The following is a 26974-nucleotide window of genomic DNA, read 5'->3' as shown; positions in this document are numbered from 1 at the left end:
TTTTTGTTTATTTATAAAATACTATAATCATAATACAATTATGACATAGGAGGAAAAACTAGGCTAAGCCTGTACTATTTCTTTCCAAAAATTTTGATAAAATGTTAATGTTGTCCAAAAGATAAGGTTATATAGTCACACACTGCTTCGTCACTTGATTTTCGGTCCAGAAATGATGATTTAAAATTTTGAAGGTTGATTTTATACTCTAAATGAATCACAATAAATTAAAAACTTTGATTCTCGTAAAAGTAATTACGGTTTAAATTCAACCAAGAACCAATAAGAGAAGCCGTCTTCTCAAAAAGGCCCTTTCTGATTAATTCTTGTGAAATTAATCACGGTTAAAATTAAACCGGTGATAATGTTGATATTCTCATCAACTGTCGAAATTCGATATTCTTGGGCCCAGTTGCACACAAAAGTTTGTTAAGCTTTAATCATGATTAAATGCAACGAGAACCACTCAAGAAAACTTTCTTAAAAGAAGCCTTCTCTGATTGGTTATCGTTGAATCTAATCACGATTAAAATTTAGCAGGCACATAAAAATGTTATCACTAAGACGGCAAAATGTTGAATATGTTTCACCATAGAGAATAAAAATCATAACAAGATTTCCCATGGTGTAGGACATTCATGTTCCAATAATATCAAGCCGATTTTTTTTTTTATCAAGCCAATTACTGTCTACTGTTAACTACTGTCGTTATTACTGTTTTGTTGGGGTGTGAGTGTAAAGGTGCGCACATATATACGCGCCGCGAACATGAGCAATTCACTTTTAATCAGCTGATGCCAAGCTTTTTATATCTGTATCTTACCGTTTCTGTAAAAATACAGATATAGTCAGCTGATTAAAAGTGAATTGCTCATGTTCGCGGCGCGTATATCTGTACGCACCTTAAGAACAGCACAGTATGAGAAACTACCAGCGTCACATAGCTTCACGAAAAATAACTACTAGGACTATCGGCTTGAGTTAACAGTGAAATTTGCAACATAAACGCCCTATACCATGAGATATCTTCTAATGCTATATTTTCTCTATGGCTTCACTTACTATAGTTGATGATATTTTTTATCTCCTGCATTGGATGTTCAAATAACATCATGAGAACAAACGAGGCTGTACCAATGCTGAATTGCTCAATGGAGGGAACCTGGAATGATATACAAAATATTTAAAATTGAAACAAATAAAATTGTCGTATTTTTTCAACTGAATTGAGCCAGATCTCCACATATCAGTGACAGTGAACGTGACCGGTACAGTGAAAATATTACTCCCATAAGATATAATAGGACTTTCCATACTCGCTCAGCCTGGCTGAGTGTGAATAGTCCCAATGGAACTAATGGTATTTATATTTTCACTGTATCAGACACTACTTATTCTAATACTGATAGGTAGGAGACCAGCTTATTCAAGATTTTTAGAATTAAAGCAAACATTATATTAATATATTATCATAGTCTAATTATTAAACTTCTAGTTATTTTACTTGCAGGTAACCCGTATTCCGTAAAGGTCCAATGAAGAACTTGACAAACTGAAAACATGAGGTAATGAAATCTTGAAGAATTGTAAATAGGCCTATAACCATCCTTGATTAATTAATAATCTATATGCAAAATTTCAAGTTAATCAGTCCAGTAGTTCAGATGTTATGATGCGTCAATAGTTATTTGTATATCTAGAGTGAAAAGTACGACTTTTTCTCCCTGTGGGAAAAAGTTTGAAGCCCGAGGCGAAGCCGAGGGCAGCAATTTTCCTGAGGGAGAAAAAGTATTTTTCGCTCGTGATGTACACAACATTTTTCCTCCATCTACATTTTTTTATAGAAACTGCAAATAAAATCATTCTAATAACTTACGTATTGGTGACAATGATTCCTAACAACATAACCTAAATCTAAATCCTAAAAACCGGTCGTCTGATTGGCACTGCCGATTGCGCTATCTATCGGCAAAAGTTGTAACAATTATATCAGCTGAGCAGCTACGAAAAATGGCTGACTCCAGATCACGCGGTTCAGATTTGAATTGCAGATCAAAAATATTTGTTGGCTGGTATTTTGAATAGAATAAAATATTTTAAAAATTGTATGAATTTTTATTGTCTACTAATATTAAGAATATAATAATTATCATACGAACATATATTTCATGAGTTGATCAAATTTCTGGTTGTGGTATTGAATTCAGTTGACTCAATGACAGACACCTCTATTATGCTTTCTCATCTGAGCTTAGACCTTCCAACCTATTACAATGTAAGTTTCAAAATAGAGATGCTCCCCATGTTATTTAAATGGAGTCACTTTTACTCCCTAGGGAGTTTTTCTGTTTTTTACTACCGAGAGCGAAAAAGTGACACTTTAGTATTAGGTTTCAGGGAGTAAAGTAAGTACTTTAGACAGTAGGTGGAGGAAAACATAATTTTCCTATCTTGGACGTGTATAAGCCATTTCTTTCCTTAATAAAATCAATTCACTTTTATGGGCTAATGTATTCAAATTAATAAAATAATATAACAACTTATAATTCCCATTTATTGAAACATTTCAACCTGTTTTAATATAAAAAAGTTTTAAAACTGTTGAAAACTCAATGAAAGGGTACTACAAGTTACTATAATGCTTCTTTCCTTCATCTATATATATGAAAGCGAAATGGCACTCACTCACTGAATGACTGACTGACTCACTCGCAGAACTAAAAATCTACCGGAACAAAAACGTTCAAATTTGGTAGGTATGTTCAGTTGGCCCTTTAGAGGCGCACTAAGAAATCTTTTGGCAATATTTTAACTCTAAGGGTGGTTTTTAAGGGTTCAAAGTTCGTCTTTTAGCATGTATATTCTTCTTATTCTCTTAATTATAATTGAAAAATGTCCATACCATATATGTTAATATAGAGCTATAATCTAGAGAGAGTACCTCTTCAAAACAGTTGTTAACTGGTAACTAAATTAATAATTTTGTCAGGTTGGCATTAAGTTGAGTTTACTTTGTTAGGTTGGCACCAAGTTGAAGATTGAAATTTTTAAGAAGTAATGAATTATTTTTAATATATTTCAATCTATGTTAATTATAACATCTATGTTGATTAGGGAGGGGATAGTCTAGGCCAATGACAGACGTTCATCTTGGCAGGTCACAACTTCCACAAATAACGGTGCTCGGTCCATGTTATAATGGCAGTGGCAACCTTTTTGTGAGGTGAGTTGGTATACGACACCGTTCACACAGGCAATGTTTTTCCCGGTCTCACTGGCAACTTTTTTGTTAGGTATGTTAGGATACGGGGCCATCCACAAAGGGAACTTTTTTGTGAAGTTGGTTGAGATATGAGGACTTTCACATGGCAACTCTTCTATCAGATCAGGATACGAGACCGTTCAGACAGGCAACTTTTCTCTCATCCATAGCACTATACAAGTCCTTTCACACAGGCAACGTTTTTGTGAGGTATGTTAGGATACGGGACCATTCACACAGGTAACTTTTTTGTGAAGTTGGTTGAGATATGAAGACTTTCACATGGTAACTCTTCTATCAGATCAGGATACAAGACCGTTCACACAAGCAACTTTTTTGTGAGGTATGTTAGGATACGAGACCGTTCTCACAGTCAACTTTTTTGTGAGGTATGTTAGGATACGGGACCATTCACACAGGCAACGTTTTTGTGAAGCTGGTTGAGATATGAGGACTTTCAAGCGGCAACTCTTCTATCAGATGTATTAGGATAAGAGACCGTTCACACGGGCAATATTTTTGTCACGTATGTTAGTATACGAGACCTTTCACAGAGGCAAGTTCTTTGTAAGGTATGTTAATATACTATAACGTTCACAACACAGGCAACTTTTCTCTCACCCATATTACTACAGTAGACCGTTCACACAGGCAACTTTTCTCTCACCCATATCACTATACAAGACCGTTCACACAGGCAACGTTTTTGTCAGGTATGAAAGGATACGGGACCATTCACACAGGAAACTTTTTTGTGAAGCTGGTTGAGATATGAGGATTTTCACATGGCAACTCTTCAGTCCGATGAAACAGGATACGAGGCCGTTTTTCAGGATACAGGCAAGTTTTTTCTAACGTATGTTTGCATACAAGACCGTTCAGACAGGAAACTTTTCTCAAGACCTTTCATAAAGGCAACTATTTTGTGAGTTGTATCAAGTGATGAGAGAGTACATACCAGCGTGCCCCGTACTGCAAGTTAGTATCAGCCAGGAGAGAGAGAGAGCCCATGTGAAGGGAGAGAGAGCTGCATATATGGCGGCGTCATATGCATCAAATATGTGATTTGGCATAGCAAGATGTGCTTGCGAAAATACTGAATACAGACAAAAAGCTATGCTAAGGCCCCATCCGAAAACCGCACATTTCTGAAATATAAAATTAATTTGGATTAGATTAATCACTTATTTCTTTGGATTTCTGTTTAATAACGATTAACAATTGATTTCTTCAATTATTATTGAAAGTCGAGCTATTCTATTCATTTTCATAGAAATTTGAAAAGGCATCAATTCATGAATCATAATCAAAACACATCCATACACATCCTCAAAACTTGATATATCCTATTATATTAAGCGAGCGATTTCTGTATTTATATATCTGGTTATTTTTATATCTGGTTATTTTTATATCTGGCTTTTTTATATCTGGTTATTTATGTTTAACGAATCTCGAAAACGGCTCTAACGATTTCAACGAAATTTGGAACATAGTAGGTTTATGATATAAAGATTCGATTGCGCTAGGTCTCATCCTTGAGAAAACTCGCTCAACGACATTAAAAGGATAATTCATCTTTGGCTGAAACAGCTGTGGATAGTAAAAAAGTGAGTATGTGGAAAATCAAAATATCGCATCCTCGAGATTCATAAGATGACGTATAGTCAGCTGTGAAATATAAACACGATCATTTTAGAGAATTGTGTTATCTGTTTATCAAAAATAAAAATAACGAGCGAATCTCGGTGCCACAATATTTTGTATAATACAAACAAATTGATCTCCATCTCTACACAATATACAATTTCATATCTCTAATACAATAAATGAAAGAATTGGCTTATACACGTAGTGGATAGGAAATTCACGAATGACGCATCATCACGTCTCAACTACTCAACTGATCTACTTCAAATTTTGCATATTGATCCTCAATCTACCGAGGATGTTTGTTGTTCTACTCTAGACTCTTCAAGATTCCAGTAGGTCAAGTTTTCAGTTTGTCAAGATTTCAATTAGACAATCATTTTTATGAGGTACTTATTGTATGAATCAATAATAAAGAATGAAGACCATAGATTCTCAATTTACTGAGGATTGCTTTGAATTCTTCGATATTTCAGAAGGTCAAGTTTTCAGTTTGTCAAGTATATAATCAGACCCTTGCAGAGCACGGGTTATATACTAGTAAATAGATAAAGGAAAACCAATGGTATCTCTCAGCAAGACACGAATAAACTGTAATATAGGAACCAATATTTATTCATTTCATTATTTTAATTTTTACTTACGGGTGTCAAGCAGATAGATTTCTTTGACTTATATAAAAAGTATCCCAGGCAGATTCCACTCAGATATGGCACAATCCTGTGTGTAGTTTGGCCATATGAGAAGTTTGCTGCATTGTAAAGTTCGGTTACCCTGTAAAATATGAAAATATTCACAAAAAATTCATTTATAATCAAAGAAAAGTGAATTATTTACAAAAGTAAAAATGTAGTTTATTTATTAATTCATACATTCATAGATCATCATTCTCAACTATGAATATTGGGAATGAAACAACAGGCCAACAGCTCAAACTGTTTTTTCCCTTTAGTTGTTGCAAGAATAAAAATCAAATAAAAATTATGACAGTTCAGAAATTGAATTCATCTAATTTGGAATTGAGTAGTGATTATTCCAATTTCTGTATTTATCAGACAGAGATAGTAGTGGTCTTGATAGTGAGATCAACGTTATTATTGCGGTATTTGATTAACATCGGTGTTGCTATCCTTGTCCATTATTCGAAAAATCTGGTGTGGCGCACTCACACAACTTTCCTGCCGTTATGAAAATTGATCACTGACGCTAGTGTTCCCGCGCATCTCAAGTCTACTATTCAAATATTTGAGCCAGCTGGTGACAGGGCAATAACGCTGGAGACACACATGAGGTCTGCTATCTCTTCATAGTGAATGATTTAATAGAATCAACAATATTTGCAATTGAATAATCACATTTTCTCGAATTTAAAGCTTATTTTCAATTTCAGGTGAAAATGTTACTGAACATTAATTGTAGAGATTTTCATGCTCAATCTACTCCACTTGATTTTTTTCGTTTCAATTGTATCTGAACCTTATAATTGGGAATCTATCTGCATTGATGGGGCGAAGCTCCTGAAATTTTTACAGATATGGGACTTGTGGCAGTTGATAGAGCTTATCGATGACTATTTTAGGTATGGATTTGAATCAAAATCGTTGGAGCCGTTTTCGAGAAATTGCAAAAAACCCTGTTTTCGACAACATTTTCGCCATTTTAGCCGCCATTTTGAATTGCATCAGATCGAAATTGTTCGTGTCGGATACTTATATCGTAAGGACCTTAAGTTCCAAATTTCAAGTCATTCCGTTAATTGGGAGATGAGATATCGTGTACACAGACGCACATACACTCATACACACACACACACACACACACATACAGACCATACCCAAAAACCACTTTTTTGGACTCAGGGGACCTTGAAACGTATAGAAATTTAGAAATTGGGGTACCTTAATTTTTTTCGGAAAGCAATACTTTCCTTACCTATGGTAATAGGGCAAGGAAAGTAAAATCAAATTAAAATTTATGACAGTTCAGTATCAGAAATCGAATTCATCTAATTTGGAATTGAGTAGTGATTATTCCAATTTCTGTATTTATCAGACAGAGATAGTAGTAGTCTTGATAGTGAGATCAACGTTATTATAGTGGTATTTGATTAACATCGGTGTTGCTATCCTTGTCTATTATTCGAAAAAGCAGACAGAAGATGACAGAAGATAAAGGAAGAAGATAAGATTAGATTAGAAGATAAGAAGATAAGAAGGAGATGGAGAGAATAGAAAGACAAAAGAAGATGAAGAAGGAGATGGTGAGAATAAAAAGGTAGGAGAAGATGAAGAAGGTGATGAAGAGAATCAAAAGACAGTAGAAGAAGAAGGAGATTAGATTAGATACGATTAGATTTCTTTATTTATGTATGTTACAATATTTACTTGCTTATACACTAATTTACATTAAATGACGGTAATGCTAGGTAATTATTCAACAAAGTATAGATAATTAATCAATGAGAATGAAGATTAAATGTAATTAGAATAACGATAATATAAAATTGTAATGTAACTTCATAAATCGGCGGTGTTTCAAAAAATAATTGTTGATTCTATAAGAAGGATATAAAATAATATCCTTCCCATCAACACACGACGGGAGAAGAAGAAGAAGAAGAAGAAGACGAAGAAGAAGAAGAAGAAGAAGAAGAAGAAGAAGAAGAAGAAGAAGAAAAAGAAAAAAGAAGAAGAAGAAGAAGAAGAAGAAGAAGAAGAAGAAAGAAGAAGAAGAAGAAGAAGGAGAAGAGATGGGGGAAGAAGAGAATAAAAAGACAGGATAAGGAGAATACAAGACAGGATGAAAAGAAAATATGAGGAGAAGAAGAATATAAAAAGAAGAAGAAGAAGATGATGATGATGATGATGAAGAAGAGAAAGGTGTTGAAATAGGTAATGGACAGGCCCGGCCCCAGGGGTGGGCGGACCGGGCGGCCGCACAGGGCGGCAGATTTTTGGGGGCGGCAAATTTTAAGGAACGGAAAATTGTTCAATGCAAATAAATAATAAATTCAATGTGAATAGTAAAATCTATAATAAGCTTTTCAAACTCAAGCTAATGAAGACATATATCTAAGATCAACAATGTCCCAGGAACGTCTGAGTGTCTAGCGAACATAAAATAGCTCAGTCCCTAGATCTTGAAGAACTGGAGAAGAATTTTCTATGCAAAGGTCAGACGAGTTTTACTTAATTGAACAAGTGTGTTGAACAAACTCGTGTTGTAGCAATTGTATTTTGATTACTTAGCAAGTTAAATAGGCCCAATACTCTGTTGCAGTCTCTTGATTTGGAACTACCGTCTTAATTATTTTTTCTTATTGTGTACCGTATCTGTTCCGAACATAAAAACAGTTTAATCAGATATTTTATGTTACTGTTCTAGTCCAGTCAATTAAAGATTATAGAATGAAAAGTTTGGAACACAATTTCAACTCCACAGCTCTTTTAAGGATAGTAAGAGGATTAACATATCAAAAGTCCTCACCCACCTCATGTGCTTAAGGAGTAGAGGTGGTTTGAAAGTACCATTTTCTCATTTTTCTCATATATCTCGGAAACTATGCATCTATGAACATTTGTACACTGAACAAAATTGAAGCTCACAATTACCAACAAGTTTTGTTCTCTACATTTTCTTCATATATCTCATAGTTTCTGAGATATCCATCCGCTCTTGAAGGTGAGACATTTTTTGAAAAAACACTTCTGCCTCCAATTTTTTCATCTTTTCGGCCTTATAATTTTGAACGATTGATGAGAAAAACCGGGCTGATTATAAGCTGACGGAGCATCTAATTATCTTCAATTTGATGTATATTTTCACTATTTCCCGCATTTCCCTACGACTGTTGCAGCAGTTTTAGTGTGTGAGAGTGACATTTTCTGTTCAGCAACAATAGATCAGTTGACAATGAAATTTGAAGGGAATGTTTGGAACTCAATCTAGACTTTGCAGCTCTGTTGACACTATTTGGAGGTGAGCATATCAAAAATCCAACCCCCACATCATGTGCTAAAGGGATGAGGGTGGTTTGAAAGTTGCATTTTCCACTTTTACTTACATGCTTATATCTTGGAAACAATGAGTTCTATTGACATAATCATCCACATAAAAATGAAGCTCAATGAATTTCCTACAAGTTTTGTTTTGTTGAGGTTTTCAATAAATATGATACAACTTTTCAAGATATATATGTTCTAAAGTGATTCATTCTCAAAAACCCAGTTTTTCTTCCATTTTACGCACTTTCAAGTCTTTTAACTTCTCAACAATTGATGAAAAAAGAATGTGCTAATTACGAGATTTGAGAGCATTAAATCATCTTCCATTTCATGTATAATTCGACTATTCCAAGCATTCCTATACGACTGTTGCAGTAGTTTTAGTTTTGAATGTCTTGTTTGGTAGGAAGTTTAGAAACACCACCTGTGTTCAGTTCCGCAGACGTTCCAATACGTCTGGTACCAATAAGTTCCAGGTACTCAATATGGATGTTCATACTGAAGCACACTCCAATTTATCATCACAGAATAGTGTGATATTCGAAAAAAGTCACTTGTAGCAAATCTTGATATTTGACTCTCAAACCTTAAACTGCTGGAACAGTCATAATTATGGGAATGCGTGAAATAGTCGAATTATACATGAAATGAATGATAATTTAATGCTCTACAATCTCGTAGTAAGCACATTCTTTTTCCATCAATTATTGGAACGTTATAAGAATTGAAAGAGCGAAAATGGAAAAAACTGGGTTTTTGAAAATGCATCACTTTAGAACATAAATATCTCAAAAAGTATCAGATTTATCGAAATCCTCTACCAAACAAAACTTTCACTCTCAACACTAAAACTGCTGCACAGTCGTAGGGAAATGCGTAAAATAGTGAAAATATACATCAAATTGAAGATAATTTGATGCTCGCGCTTATAATCAGCACGGATTTTTTCATCAATCATTCAAAAATTATATGGCCGAAAAGATGAAAGAAAACATTGGAGGTAGAAGTGTTTTTCAAAAAATGTCTCACCTTCAAGAGCGATATCTCAGAAACTATAAGAGATATGAAAAAAGTGTAGAGAACAAACTTGTTGGTAATTTTGTGAGCTTCAATTTTGTACAGAGTACAAATGTTCTTAGATGCATAGTTTCCCGAGATATATGAGAAAAATTAAAAAAAATGGTATTTTCAAACCACCCCCACCCCATTGGCACATGGGGTAAGGGTGAGGACTTTTGATATGTTAATCCTCTTACTATCCTTAAAAGAGCTGTAGAGTTGAAAATTGTGTTCCAAAATTTTCCCTCCATACCTTTATTTGAGCATTCGTTGCCTGCACTTATTCCTCAATATTTATATTTGTCAAATATTTGTTTAAATGTCATTTTCAACTTGAAAAGCTGATAACCTTCAGGCAAATTTTTAAGTAAACAATTATTAGATGGGATACCTTTGGTGGGGGGGGCGGCGTTTGCCGATTTCGCCCAGGGCGGCCAAGTCCCTAGGGCCGTGCCTGGAAATGGAGATTGTAGTATATTATTATCCTTTGTCTATCATCTGACAAAGCAGATAGCCGTATCTTTTACTAAATCTGCAACGTTGCCAGATCGGTTCTCAACAATGTTCTCCATCGGCAACGCTGTTCTATCGTTCTCCAAAACATTCTCAGAAAATTCGACCAGAATTTCATTTTTTCAGCTCTCTTTCTCGTCTATTTCTTATGTTAAATTATGTTATCTTGAACGATTTTGTAGAGAATTTTCTCGTCTACAAAATTGAATATCAGCTGAATTCCGCTACGACCAACCGTTCAGAAGTTATAAACGAAAAACTGGACCGACTACCAATTTTTGTTACCTGCGATTTCGATTTCGCTTCAGACTTCAGAAGCACTCACATCTCAGTTCCCAATCAAACCGACTGCAGAAATTCAGAGACTGTACGCTCCTGACACCTAGCGTCAGAAAATGTAACTAGAGCTCCACAAACCGAACAACTTTGTAACAAGGCTTCAGTTTTATGGAAATTACAGCCTTTAATCTCACTTAATCGATAAAAATATGTAACAATAAATAAAGAGGAGAATCTCCTCTATCGAATTGTGCTGATAATTGATCAGTTGTGCTAGTATTTGACAAACATTATTGTGGAAGAAACAGAAGAGCGGTTTGAATTGGGGCGGTTCAATTCACTTCAACGCTTTAGCAACTCGTATTTATTTCTCAGACTTGTGATAGAATGATATTCTATTTCAATCGATAGAAAATTTCATGTTCTAAAACTTTTGTCCTATTGATTTTTCTCAGTAAAGCTGCGGTAAAGTCACAATTTCAATAAAACTAAAGGACTGCTTATTATCTGATCTGGGACTTTCTATCTTTCACATCACTACGTAGTTGCACGTTTCTCCCGCTAGATAGCGCGGGGGTTCCCAATCTGAATTCTAGCAGCAGCCTAGCTCACAGCTCACAGCTTTTGAGTTGCTTTGGCTTCTGAATCCTGGGAGCGTGGACAATGTAACATCTTCAGTTTTTCGCTTATAACTTTTCTTCCTCAACTCCTCCTTCTTCTTCTTCTCTCTTCTTTTCCTCCTCTTGTATTCTTCTTCTTCTCAACCTGACTCCTTCTTCTTTCTTTCCTTCTCCTGTCTCCTGTTTCCTTCTCTTTATTCTCCTATATTCTGCTTCTTCTTCTATCTCTTTTTTCTTCCAATGTGGTCCTCTTATTCTCGTGTCTTCTCATTCATTTCCTCCAGTCTTCTTCATCTTCTTCTTCCCTCTTCTTTACCTTCTCTTGTATCTTTCTTCTCCTCCCGACTTCTTCTTCTTCCTTTCCTTCACCTGTCTCCTCTCTATTCTCCTATATTCTGCTTCTTACTCTATCTCCTTCTTCTTCTAATGTGGTCTTCTTCTTCTCGTGTCTTCTTATTATTTTCCTCATATCTTCTACTTTTTTCTTCTTCTTCTTCTTCTTCTTCTTCTTCTTCTATCTTTTTTTCTTCTTCTCTCTTCTTTTCCTTCTCTTGTATTCTTCTCCTCCTCCTCCTCCTCCTCCTCATCCTCCTTCTTCTTCTTCTTCTTCTTCTTCTTCTTCTTCTTCTTCTTCTTCTTCTTTACTCTTGTTTTCCTTTTCTTGTATTCTTCTCCTACTCCTCCTGACTTCTTCTTCTTCTGCTTCCTTTCCTTCTCCTGTCTTGTCTCTATTCTCCTATATTCTGCTTCTTCCTCTATATTTATCCTTTTTTCTTCTATTGTGGTCCTCTTCTTCTCGTGTCTTCTCTTTCTTTTCCTCCTTTCTTCTTCTTCTTCTTTTTCTCCTTCTTTCTCTCCTCCTTCTTCATCTTCTTCTCCTTCTTTCTCTCCTTCCTCTTATAACACATTATAAATGTATGATGTGCAATGGATCTGTCTAGACTTAGCACAAAATAAAAAATCAATCAATCAATCTTCTTCTCCTTCTTTCTCTCTTTCTCTCCTTCTTCCCCTTCTCGCACTGTTCTTCATCGGCAACACTGTTTTCCTATCGTTCTCCACTGCCATTTTAATGTGGATCTAACTGTAGCACCTGTTTTTTCCTTCCCAATAATATTATAATGATTTGTTCCATCTGATGAATATGAATGAACTAGTAGTTCTTTGAACAGTAGACCTCACGCAGTATTCTCATTCACAAGTACCTGATTGAAACTATAGACCTTTTATGGAAATACAGCAATAGACTGGCTTCTCCACACATCTGTGTAATCACTTGTCAGCTGATTTATGATGAATAATTCTATAGTCTGATTTTTACTCTAATATTGGCGTATAAAGGAGGCTCCTTTTTCCTTTATATTATCCTTGAAATGCAAATTTCCAAAACCTTGTATATACGTCGACGCACAATTAAAAAGGGACAAACCTGTCAAATTTCATGAAAATCTATTACCGCGTTTCGCTGTAAATGCGCACATATAACATTTAAACATTAAACATTAAACATTTAAACATTTAAACATTTAAACATTTAAACATTTAAACATTTAAACATTTAAACATTTAAACATTAAACATTTAACATTTAAACATTTAAACATTTAAACATTTAAACATTAAACATTTAAACATTTAAACATTTAAACATTTAACACATTTAACATAAACTTTAAACATTTAAACATTTAAACATTTAAACATTTAAACATTTAAACATTTAAACATTTAAACATTTGAACATTTAAACATTTAAACATTTAACATTTAAACATTTAAACATTTAAACATTTAAACATTTAAACATTTAACATTTAAACATTAAACATTTAAACATTTAAACATTTAAACATTTAAACATTTAAACATTTAAACATTTAAACATTTAACATTTAAACATTTAACATTTAACAATACATTTAAACATTTAACATTTAAACATAAAACATTAAGAGAAATGCCAAACAGTCGACTTGAATCTTAGACCTCACTTCGCTCGGTCAACTAATTTCTATAATGAATGAATGATTGAACTCACGTGGCTCCATAGTGAATGTAGAGCGATATATTATTTGTTGAATATGGCGTAGAATCGTAGAGCTGTGGATGCAATAGCTATCATCAGAAATAGAGCTAGACCCAGGAATTTCTCCCAATGCAGAATGTAGACCAAGGCTGGAGCTAGTAGAAACATTTGCATGTCTAGGGCTAACTGGTGAGTATGTGTGGCACACTGAAAAATAATTGAATATTGAATAAATTACATTAAAATTATGTAAAAACATGAAAAAATTATGATTGAATAGTCACTAAAATATTTGATATTTTTAGCGAAAAAACTGCTCATCAAAAATCGATCAATACATGCGTGGCATACTGGGAATAGAAAGAACGATATGTAGTATAGTGATGTCCATGTTACAATGACAGTAAAGAGAGATGGGAGAACAAGGTTGCCGATTCTCTGCCTTGCCACTGCCTCTCATAGAGGGTAGCTGACACTGATATATATCTGATATAATATTAACTGTTCATTCTTGTTCGAATCATCAATTATTATATTGTAATATCGGGGATAATTATAATTCATCCTTGGAAAAACAGCTGATAATAATTTATTTCGTCGTCTGTTGATGATGGAAGTGAGTGAGCGAGTTCATGTGAGTGGGACTGTGTCAAAATAATTATGACTCAGCTGTTGAACTTTTGTTATCATTTAATCAGGTAAGTAGTGCCGGTTGCAGAAAAGCCGGGTTATTTTCAATCCTGATTGATTTTAGTGAATCAAAATTCTAGTAGTACAAAAGCATAAAAAATTAATTACGAAAGAAGAAATTATTATAACATTCATAGTTCATACAGATTCTATCTAATCACAGTAAATTGAGATTTATTCCCAATTAATAAATTAAGATTAACATTAATAACAATTAAGAATTGAGATATATATTTACAGTAAATAGAGGAATGCAAAAATTTCCCTCACGAAGGCCCGGTTGCACAAAAGCCGGTTGCATTTTAATCCTGATTAGTTTCACGTGAATCAAATCAGAGAAGACCATTTCAAAATGATGGATCTACTAGAATTAATCAGGATTGAAAATAACCCGGCTTTTTTGCAACCGGCACTGATTATCTGATTAAATGATTACAAAAGTTCAACAGCTGAGTCATAATTATTTTGACACAGTCCCACACACATGAACTCACTCACTCACTTCCATCATCAACAGACGACGAAATAATTATTATCAACTGTTTTTCCAAGGATGAATAATAATTATCCTTTCAATGTCCTTCAGCGAGTTTTCCCAGGGATGAGACATATTGCAATCGAATTTTTTATATTATAAACCTACCATGTTCTGAATTTCGTGAGAATCGTTAGAGCCGTTTTCGAGATCCAGTGAAATACAAACATATAAACAGAAATTGCTCGTTTAATAGAATAGGATTCGTTAAAATAAATATTTATCAATGATCAAGTAATAAATTCACATAATTTATATTGAGATTGAATATTTTGTTGACTTTTTATTTGTACATTGTAAAAGAAAAATCTAGGAACGTTGTAGAACTAGAAAAGGATAGCTCTATTTGCTTTGTGGAATGATAGACAAGGAAAGCAACGCCAATTGAAGTTCAATACTTCCATCACAACGTGTACCTCACTATAATCAATTATATTTCCTTTCGCTGATAAATATCTTTTAGAATGTTATCTATAATATAATAAAGATAAGAATTGGCTTATACACGTACGGAATAGGAGATTCATGAATGACTCATCATCACGTCTGAACTACTCAACTAAATAACTTGAAATTTTGCTTATAGAATCTTAATTTACCGAGGATGGTTATAGGCCTATTTTGAAATTCTCCAAAGCTTTATAGCATCAAGTATTTTATTAGACCCTCGCGGAGCACAGATTAACTGCTAGTTATAACAGCTCTTTCTAACAGCTCAAAACTCTTTGTTAAGTCGAGCCTATTACTGTCAACTACTGTCTATTATTACTGTTTTGTCGTGGGTGAGAGTGAGAGAACGACACAGTATGAGAGACTACTAGTACTATTAGTAATAGTATACGTGAGAAATGAATAGAAATATGTTACAAAAATCTATTAGTTGATTTATCGCATACAAACCATTTTCTCGAACGGGAAGAAATTTTGGATGTAGAGCAGGTTTTTCCAAAGACTGGCTTTACAGAGATCTGCATTAGCATTCACCACAGATGACCATTGGGGTCCTGAGCCCATGTATTCCATCACATAGGCATAGTAAACTATTACAGCCAGTAAGGGTGGTGTTAACCTGCAATATTAGAAAACGTTCGTCAACTATATTTTGTTAACTACTACATGTCAACTATTTACTATCACAACTAGCAAAGATAATATCAGTATCCAATTACACAACATTTTTTAACTGAATTTTATCAAATACAATAGTTTGTCAACTATATAAGTTTGTCAATTTCATTAGTTTTTTGACTATATTTATTTATTTATTTATATTTTTCAAGAAGAAGTACCTACTGATTGGGGGAAAAACTAAGGATGCTCCTTGTACTATTTCTCTCCCAAATTTGGATAACATTTTAACATATTGGCTTGTCAACTATATTAGTTTGTCAACTACTACATTATTTGTCAACTATTTACTACCACAACTAGCAAAGATTGTATCAGTATCAAATCACACAACATTTTTTAACATAATTTTTTCAGCTATAATAGTTTGTCAACTTCATTAGTTTGTTGACTATATTGGCTTGACAACTATATTAGTTTGTCAACTATACTATCACGATTAGTGTTTTATTATTATTACTCAAGCCGATTATTTCCAACTTCTGTCTATTATTTCTCTTTTGGTCGGCTGAAAGTATGAGAACAGCACAGTGTCAGATAGCTTCACGAAAACAACTACTAGGACTATCGGCTTGATTCAACAGTGAAATTTGGAGCATAAACATCCTATACCATAGGATATCTTCTTATGTTGTTTCTTCTCACTATGATACAGTATGATAACACTATGATACAGTATCAACAAAATATCATACAGTATCATCTCAACTTGATACACAACAGCAACATTCGATACACCAATTCCAAACTTTGAAAACGTGGGATATCTTCTTATGCTATCTTTTCTATATACTATAACTATGATACTGTATCAAAACAATTGCTACAGTATCACCACAATATGATACACTATCATCTCAACTTGATACACAACAACAAAATTTGATACAACACTTCCAAACTTTGAAACCCTGGGATATCCTCCCATGCTATCTTTTCTATGTGCTATAACTATGATACAGTATCAACACACATGATACAGTATCAAAACACTATGGTACAGACAGAAGCATTGAACTTGATACACAACACCAAATTTGATACAACACTTCTAAACTTTGAAACCCTGGGATATATTCTTCATGCTATCTTTACTCTATGCTATAGCTATGATGCAGTATAAATACACATGATACAGTACCACCTCACATGATACAGTATCAACACACTACTAGTATCATCTCAACTTGATACACAACAGAAACATTTGATACACTTCCTATTTTTGAAACCCTTGGATATCGTCTCATGCTATCTTTTCTTTATAGTATAACATCATGATAGATTATCATCACACATGATACAATTTCAACATAATATGATACAGTATCATCTCAACTTGATACACAACATCAACATTTGATACAAAACTTCCAAACTTTGAATGCATTCTACAAATCATGGCATATCTCCTCATGCTATCTTTTCTCTATCTTCACTACGGTTATATGACATTGTTCTCCTATAACTTACTGTGAAGGCTACTTATTGGATAGTCCTCGTTTTTTGTAGGTATAGTACCTCTATCTTGTATAGTGAAGTCCACGTTATAATGGCAGTGGAGAAAAATAGCACATCAACGTCTCCGACCTTCTGTCTTGTCAATGCCTTCTATAGACGGTAGCTGATACAGGCTCATTGATGTTATTACTTTCCTTGCCCTATTACCATAGGTAAGGAAAGTATTGCTTTCCGAAAAAATTAAGGTACCCCAATTTCTAAATTTCTATACGTTTCAAGGTCCCCTGAGTCCAAAAAAGTGGTTTTTGGGTATTGGTCTGTATGTGTGTGTGTGTGTTGTGTGGTATGTGCGTCTGTGTACACGATATCTCATCTCCCAATTAACGGAATGACTTGAAATTCGGAACTTAAGGTCCTCACACTATAAGGATCCGACACGAACAATTTCGTTCAAATGCAATTCAAGATGGCGGCTAAAATGGAGAAAATGTCAAAAAAGGGGTTTTCGAGGTTTTCTCGAAACGATTTTGATTAAATTTATATTTAGAATAGTCATGATAAGCATTGATAATCAACTGCCACCCTATATCTGTAAAAATTTCAGGAGCTCCGCCCCATCTATGCAAAGTTTGATTTTAGATTCCCAATTATCAGGCTTCAGATACAGTTTAAACAAAAAATTCCAAGTGGAAAAGATTGTGCATGAAAATCTCTACAATTAATGTTCAGTAACATTTTCACCTTAAATTGAAAATAAGATCGATGTTCGAGAAAATAAGATTATTAAATTGAAAACTGTTGATTCTATTAAATCATTCACTATGAAGGGATAGCAGACTTCGTGTGTCTGCAGCGTTATTGTCCTGTCACCAGCTGGCTTAGATCTTTGAATAGTAGACTTGAGTTGCGCGGGAACACTAGCGTCAGTTGATCAATTTTCATAACGGCAAGGAAAGTTGTGTGAGTGCGCCACACCAGATTTTTATTCATTGTAGTTCTCATAGCATCTGTAATGTCGAGTTTGAGAGATAGAGAGGACTTGAAGGCCTAACTCCGCCCAATAAGGAATATTTTTCATTTAATGTTACCTGATATATCTGGTGACAAGACGCCCTGGCCAATTAATGGATCCCTTTTTGCTGATTTCTTTGGCCAATAGTAGGATGTGAGAGCTGCACTCATCAGCAAAACGAATCCGTGTAGATATTAGAAGCCCGCAGTAGTGAACTCCACGTTGTATTTGAATGCTAAAATGAAAAATCAAATCAAAAATAATTATTCAACTCAACAGACTTCAAATTTGATAATATGTAGTATTTTAATTCGTTAGACACGTAAACAGTATTGAGAAACACATCATATTCGCCTGCATTATAAGAGACAAATGAAAAGTACTTTCTAAGATGGAAATTACCGACCAATTGAATTTATTCAAATGCTAATGAATTTATTATTGACCGAAGCGAAGCTGAGGTCTTAGTTTTGACTCGATCGGCTTTTGTCTGTTTGTTTGTTTGTACCGCAGTTACAGTCGCAGCTATTGTCCTTTGGATGAAATTCGTGTATAAAGTTCTTCGAAACAAGGCGCAGGAACGTATGTGTAACGATTTCTGATAAGACCTCCGGTTTTTAATATAAATTGAATATAAATTGTGCTGCTCTAAAATGTGCTGTATTGAATGAATGGTATCGTTGGAATGCTATCGATAGAGGACAAGAAGAGCTGTTGTCAGCGGTAAACCTTGAAACGTCTGAGCCGCTCCAAATCATACTGTATTTATTAATTGAAGAAAACTTCTCACTTGATTGCACCATTTCTTCCCTTTTCAACACGATATTTCCCTGTTTCTAGACCTACCGAACCGACCGGAGACATCACAGCTTAGTTAATTAGCTCTTGTCTTCGTTTTAGTATGAGATCTGCATAGGCATAACAAGCCGCCATAACATTGAATTCATTTTTCATGAAAAACATTATTAGCAACCTCCTGTCATTGTCACCAACAAACCCATCTTATTTGGAATCATTTTCCGTCTCACTATCGTCTGTGAGACGATTCATCGTCTAAATTGCCTACTGCATATTCCATTTTTCTATCAGTTGACCGATTTCTTATAATTGATTGTAAGAAAAGTTGTAATATTGTAAATATGGGGACAATATGAAGATACCTCCTTGAGAGACATCTATAAGTCCAGTGTCCTGGAAACAATGTCTTTAGCACTTTCAATGGAGAAAAATAATAGATGTATAGATGAATCTTCACAATATACTGTACTTTCTTAATGCCCTTCTAATTAGTTTGAAAGTTGTAGGCTATTCATGAGCGAGGTCTACTGTCGTAGAACTACTAGTTATTATAAAACAAAAATCCCAATTAAATGCTGTAAATCACCCCGAAGACCTCTGCTTCTGCGAATAGCTTTTCAGTGAGAACGCGGTCACAGGCGTTCAAGAGTTGAGTCACAACTCCTAGAGCAGATACACTACTAAAAATCTGGTGTGGCGCACTCACACAATTTCCTTGCCGTTATGAAAATTGATCACCTGACGCTAGTGTTCCTGCGCATCTCAAGTCTACTACTATTCAAAGATCTGAGCCAGTGGTGACAGGACAATAACGCTGGAAACACACGAGGTCTGCTATCTCTTCATAGTGAATGATTCAATAGAACCAACAGTTGCCAACAGTTTGCAATTTATATCACATTTCTCGGATTCCAAGCTTATTTTCAATTCTAGGTGGGAAATGTTACTGAACATTAATTGCAGAGATTTTCATGCTCAATCTTTTAAACTTGAAATTTCTGTTTAAATTGTATATGAAGTCTGATAATTGAGAATCTAAAATCAAACTTCGCATAGATGAGGCGGAGCTCCTGAAATTTTTACAGAAAGGGCCTTGTTGCAGTTGATAGAGCTTATTGATGACTATTTCAAATATGAATTTGATCAAAATCGTTGGAGCCATATCCGAGAAAATCGCGAAAACCCTGTTTTTGACAACATTTTTCGCCATTTTAGCCGTCTTGGATTGCATTTGATCGAAATTGTTGTGTCGGATCCTTATATTGTAAGGACCTCACGTTCCAAATTTCAAGTCATTCCGCTAATTGGGAGATGAGATATCGTGTACACAGACCCACACATCATTCAACACACACACACACTTACAGACCAATACCCAAAACCACTTTTTTGGACTCAGGGGACCTTGAAACATATAGAAATTTACAAATAGGGGTACCTTAATTTTTCGGAAAGCAATACTTCCTTACCTATGGTATAATAGGGCAAGGAAAGTAAAAATCTGGTGTGGTACACTCACACAACTTTCCTTGCTCATTGATCTATAAGCCTCATTAACGATGATAATTTAGGGGAATAACAATATGCTGATGGCGGCTAACTAATTAACACTACGATTATACTATTGTTATTGTGTTCAGAGTACTTTTTCCTTTGTTTGAATTATGAAATTTGAGGATTTTTTAAAAGTTGTCAAAACAGCTGTCTACAAATGAGAAGATTTATTTAGGGGAATATAATGACGATTGGTAGCAAATATATTGAAACGATGATCAGACTACTGTATATGTGTATACATCATTATTGTTTTCAGAGTACTTTTTCCTTTGTGTGAATTGTGAAATTTGATGATTTTTTTAAAAGTCGTCAAAACAGCTGTTCTAAAATAAAATATCGACATGTGTTCTTTTGAATAAACTGCTCAACCTACCTACCGTACCTCACGCACGAGAAGGAGGCTACAAAGTAAATTCTCAAGGGGGGGTGGACCCCCTGTTGATTTCTAAGGGAGGAGACTCATGCCGTTAATAGAGCTGATATATAAGTATACAGGGTATGAATTGAAAAAGATCGGTCAAGTCATTTTGAGAAAATCATGATAGAAATTTAACAAAATTCATTCTTCTCAGGTAATTACGGAGCTCCTGCAATTTTCCCAGAAATGAGACTAATGTCAGTTGATAGGGCTTATAAATTTAGGGTAAATCTAGGGTATAAATTTGAAGAAAATCGTTAGAGCCGTTTTCGAGAAAACCGTGAAAAACATGGTTTGTTAGCCACTATCCGCCATTTTGAATTGAATTTCTCATTGTCGGACTCATGGTATAAGGACCTTAAGTTTAAAATTTCAAGTCAATCGGTTAATTAGGAATGGATTTATCGTGTCACAGACCACACACACACCCACACAACACGCAGACCAACACCAAAAATCATGTTTTTGAACTCAGGGGACCTTGAAACGTATAGAAAACATATGAAACTGTAGCTGCCAAGAGATATATAACATGATGTATAATATTGATAACAGTATCTCTTTGAATTGGGGCCAATTATTATAGAATTGTAAAATGAAAACAAATAAAGAGAGTTGAGTAGAATAATTTCAGACATGACTAGGTTTGAAATCCTTAAGCACTAACCACAGAAGTTTAGATATATAAAATGAAATTAACTTGAAATTTTAATATCTTGAGTTTTCTAGCGATTGATAATTGTTTATAACAAGTACGGTATTTCGAATTGTAGTTATAATTAGTGGTTTTGACAATATCAAGTGTAAGCCTACTTTATTCACTATGAATATCCAAACAACAAAAAACAGAAAGTTGAATTGAGAGACTTATTGATTAAATGAAAAGTTGTGTTCTTGCATAGTAGACTATATCAATTATTTATCTAGTGATAGAACTAATAATTTGTTCAATTTTATTAGAGGGGTCAGAAAGCTTATTCAAATGATCGGACTGAACACAAGAAGCTATTCAAATCAAAATTTGAATAAGCTAATTTACCTTTGTTTTTCGCATGTTTCACTTGTCCTTTATCTATGACTGTTGCATATATTGCCAATGATATGACTGCAGCATAAAATGCTCTGAAATAAGATAATAATTATTTTATAGATATTCTCATTATAATAAATTTGAACAAACTTAATCCTCTAATAGAACTAATATCAACATAGAATAATATAACGTCTCTATGGTACCGATAAGCTTGATTCTCATATATCTCAGATTCTCATATATTATTTCAAATCAGTAAAAGTGACTGACACAGTGGAAATACAATTTCCATTACTTCTAATGTGATTATTCACACTTACAACAGCCGAGCGAGTATGAATGTTCCCATTAAAACTTATGGAAATTTACAAATAGGGGTACCTTAATTTTTCGGAAAGCAATACTTCCTTACCTATGGTATAATAGGGCAAGGAAAGTAAAAATCTGGTGTGGTACACTCACACAACTTTCCTTGCTCATTGATCTATAAGCCTCATTAACGATGATAATTTAGGGGAATAACAATATGCTGATGGCGGCTAACTAATTAACACTACGATTATACTATTGTTATTGTGTTCAGAGTACTTTTTCCTTTGTTTGAATTATGAAATTTGAGGATTTTTTAAAAGTTGTCAAAACAGCTGTCTACAAATGAGAAGATTTATTTAGGGGAATATAATGACGATTGGTAGCAAATATATTGAAACGATGATCAGACTACTGTATATGTGTATACATCATTATTGTTTTCAGAGTACTTTTTCCTTTGTGTGAATTGTGAAATTTGATGATTTTTTTAAAAGTCGTCAAAACAGCTGTTCTAAAATAAAATATCGACATGTGTTCTTTTGAATAAACTGCTCAACCTACCTACCGTACCTCACGCACGAGAAGGAGGCTACAAAGTAAATTCTCAAGGGGGGGTGGACCCCCTGTTGATTTCTAAGGGAGGAGACTCATGCCGTTAATAGAGCTGATATATAAGTATACAGGGTATGAATTGAAAAAGATCGGTCAAGTCATTTTTGAGAAAATCATGATAGAAATTTAACAAAATTCATTCTTCTCAGGTAATTACGGAGCTCCTGCAATTTTCCCAGAAATGAGACTAATGTCAGTTGATAGGGCTTATAAATTTAGGGTAAATCTAGGGTATAAATTTGAAGAAAATCGTTAGAGCCGTTTTCGAGAAAACCGTGAAAAACATGGTTTGTTAGCCACTATCCGCCATTTTGAATTGAATTTCTCATTGTCGGACTCATGGTATAAGGACCTTAAGTTTAAAATTTCAAGTCAATCGGTTAATTAGGAATGGATTTATCGTGTCACAGACCACACACACACCCACACAACACGCAGACCAACACCAAAAATCATGTTTTTGAACTCAGGGGACCTTGAAACGTATAGAAAACATATGAAACTGTAGCTGCCAAGAGATATATAACATGATGTATAATATTGATAACAGTATCTCTTTGAATTGGGGCCAATTATTATAGAATTGTAAAATGAAAACAAATAAAGAGAGTTGAGTAGAATAATTTCAGAATGACTAGGTTTGAAATCCTTAAGCACTAACCACAGAAGTTTAGATATATAAAATGAAATTAACTTGAAATTTTAATATCTTGAGTTTTCTAGCGATTGATAATTGTTTATAACAAGTACGGTATTTCGAATTGTAGTTATAATTAGTGGTTTTGAAATATCAAGTGTAAGCCTACTTTATTCACTATGAATATCCAACACAACAAAAACAGAAAGTTGAATTTGAGAGACTTATTGATTAAATGAAAAGTGTTGTTCTTGCATAGTAGACTATATCAATTATTATCTAGTGATAGACTAATAATTTGTTCAATTTTATTAGAGGGGTCAGAAGCTCATATTCAAATGATCGGACTGAAACAAGAAGCTATCAAATCAAATTTGAATAAGCTTATTTACCTTTGTTTTTCGCATGTTTCACTTGTCCTTATCTATGACTGTTGCATATATTGCCAATGATATGACTGCAGCATAAAATGCTCTGGAAATAAGATAATAATTTTTATAGATATTCTCATTATAATAAATTTGAACAAACTTAAATCCATATCAAAATAGAACTAATATAACAGTATTCTATGGTACCGATAAAGCTTGATTCTCATATATCTCAGATTCTCATATATTATTTCAAATCAGTAAAAGTGACTGACACAGTGGAAATACATTTCCATTACTTCTAATGTGATATTCACACTTACAAAAGCCGAGCGAGTATGAATGGTCCCATTAAAACTTATGGAAATAATATTCTCACTGTACCAATCTCAGCAACTGCCACAGAAGAAAGTACGAAGAGGACGCGCCTCCTACCTGGCTGAAGGTTGGTCATAAATCATTTTTGTGAGAGTACGAACAGAGTGCGGTTCATTTCAGTGCGCGCTCTCTTCGTACCTCACTGATTACTCTTCTGACAGCTTGGACAGATCTTTGTTCTCCCTGATAATATAATAAATATACATGCTACTACTTATTTTCTAGTTTTCTTCAATAAACCCCTTCAGAAATATCGGACGTGTTGAGGACGGAATGGTGAATATTGAAAATATAATAATTGTAGATTCTGTTAGTGTTCTCCAGTGTTGAAGTGATTGATTTAAGCCGCATTTATTGATATGAATTCCATGAACTTCGATCATGTTAACTGTTAATTATATTTTGTGTTTAATTTTATTTTTTGATGGTGTACGATTCTGCTAAATTACTTCAAAGCTGCTTAAAAGCTGCAATGATTCAACACACATGGAAATAATTTAGACTTCTATGTTGTTGAAATTATTGCAATGAAATCATGTGTCGCCACATAAAGTCTGGCCGTCTGACAGTCTGTGTGATATAGAAACAAAACAATTTTTATCTTATGTACTTCCAATGTTATTTCTATATCCTGAAGGAGTGAGTCAATTTTGTTGTCGAACGAACTTGACCTGTAAAAAGGTTTGACGAAATCGTGTTCAAAATTGAAGCTGATTGATCAGTTCTCTCTAAAGTTCTTGTCGAACATAAAACAGGCAGAAAACGCTTCAGTAAGTCAAATGTGAGAACTTCGCTAACGCTCGTCTAATGAGATTACGTTTCAAGCTATATATATCAGCCTGAATTATGAACCCTTGTCAACACTAACTTGTCAAACTCGAATCGTAGAGGTACGAAAAGAGCGCGCATCATTCAGAGCGCGCTCTCTTCGCAGCTCACTGATTTACCCCCTTCTGACAGCTTGACAGAACTTTTGCATGCGCGCTGTCTTCGTTTTTCCGCTACAGAAGGCTGCGGTAGTAATAGAGAATGGCAACTCTGCCGACCTATCATTTCCACTAACTTTTAACGTGGCCCAGCATTAGATGCACGAAAATGCATTATTGTAATAGAATAAAAAGGAATTAATTTTCTATTGTAGCTACTTCTGAGCCATAAGAAGAATTACCTTAGTCACTAATTACAACAAGAATCAATACAATATCACAGTAGGTGAGAGTGGTTGAATGGATAGATAGGCTACTTTAATGCAGACCTGGTTGGCGAAGTTAAGGCGCAGCCGGCCCTCTCTCACACTCAACTTTCATTTACCTTCTAATGCATTTATTACTACAACATAGGGAACTTTCCTCTATGTCTTGAAATTGACATAGGAAATGTCTTGAAATAGGAAAAGATATCCAATGGTCTGTGGGAGTTCGTGTTGTTCAGGGTAGGGTGAAAAGATAGAGGATTTCCCATGGTATAGAGCGTTTGTGTTCCAATTTCCACTGTTAACTGAAGCCGATAGTCCTAGTAGTTGTTTTACTTTCCTTGCCTATACCATAGGTAATGAAAGTATTGCTTTTCCGAAAAAATTAATGTACCCCAATTTCTAAATTTGTGTGTGTGTGGTGTGTGTGTGTGTGTGTGTGTGTGTGTGTGTGTGGTGTGTGTGTGTGGTGTGTGTGTGTGGTGTGTGTGTGTGTGTGTGTGTGTGGGGTGTGTGTGTGTGTGTGTGTGGTGGTGGTGTGTGTGTGTGTTGTAGGTGTGTGTGTGTGTGTGTGTTTGTGTGTGTGTGGTGTGTGTTTGTGTGTGTGTGTGTGCGTCTGTGTACACGATATCTCATCTCCCAATTAACAGAATGACTTGAAATTTGGAACTTAAGGTCCTTACACTATAGGATCCGACACGAACATTTTCGATCAATGCAATTCAAGATGGCGACTAAAATGGCCCAAATGTTGTCAAAAACAGGGTTTTTCGCGATTTTCTCGAAAACGGCTCCGACGATTTTGATCAATTCATACCTAAAAATCATTGATAGCTCTATCAACTGCCACAAGTTCCATATCTGTAAAATTTCAGAAGCGCCGCCCCATCTATGCAAAGTTTGATTTTAGATTCCCCATTATCAGGCTTCAGCTTCAGATACAATGTAAACAAAAAATTCAGCATAAAAATCTCTACAATTAATTTCCAGTCGCATTTTCATCTGAATTGAAAATAAGCTCGAATTCGAGAAAATAAGATTATTCATTGCAAACTGTTGGCAACTGTTTATTCTATTAAATGATTCACTATGAAGAGATAGCAGACCTCGTATGTCTCCAGCGTTATTGTTCTATCACCAGCTGGCTCAGATCTTTGTTTATAAGTAGACTTGAGATGCCGTGCACACTAGCGTGAGTTGATCAATTTTCATAACGGCAAGGAAAGTTGTGTGAGTGCGCCACACCAGATTTTTGGTGAAGCTATGTGACGCTGTTAGTCTCTCATACTGTGCCGTCATTAACTCTCACCTAAGCAATACAGTGATATAGACAGTAGTCGGCTTGAGTTAAAAAACAAATCAGCTTGAAATTCGGAACATAAACGACCTACTCTTATATCTTCTTATGCTATATTTTCTCCATGGTA

At 34.6% G+C, this 26974-nt stretch overlaps 1 protein-coding gene across 1 annotated transcript in view; it reads right to left on the bottom strand.

Annotated features, from left to right (window-relative positions):
- Positions 1–4197: 4197 nt before the first annotated feature.
- LOC111048694 (nose resistant to fluoxetine protein 6) overlaps positions 4198–26974 on the bottom strand; it is a 46731-nt gene continuing 23954 nt past the window's right edge. The window contains 5 exon segments of the mRNA XM_039439416.1: positions 4198–4410; positions 5557–5686; positions 13426–13460; positions 13462–13620; positions 15539–15707. Coding sequence (XP_039295350.1) covers positions 4198–4410; positions 5557–5686; positions 13426–13460; positions 13462–13620; positions 15539–15707 — 706 coding nt within the window.

The sequence above is a fragment of the Nilaparvata lugens genome, chromosome 12 (assembly GCF_014356525.2).
Source record: "Nilaparvata lugens isolate BPH chromosome 12, ASM1435652v1, whole genome shotgun sequence".
NCBI lineage: Eukaryota > Metazoa > Arthropoda > Insecta > Hemiptera > Delphacidae > Nilaparvata > Nilaparvata lugens.
This window is presented reverse-complemented; position numbering and strand designations above follow the sequence as displayed.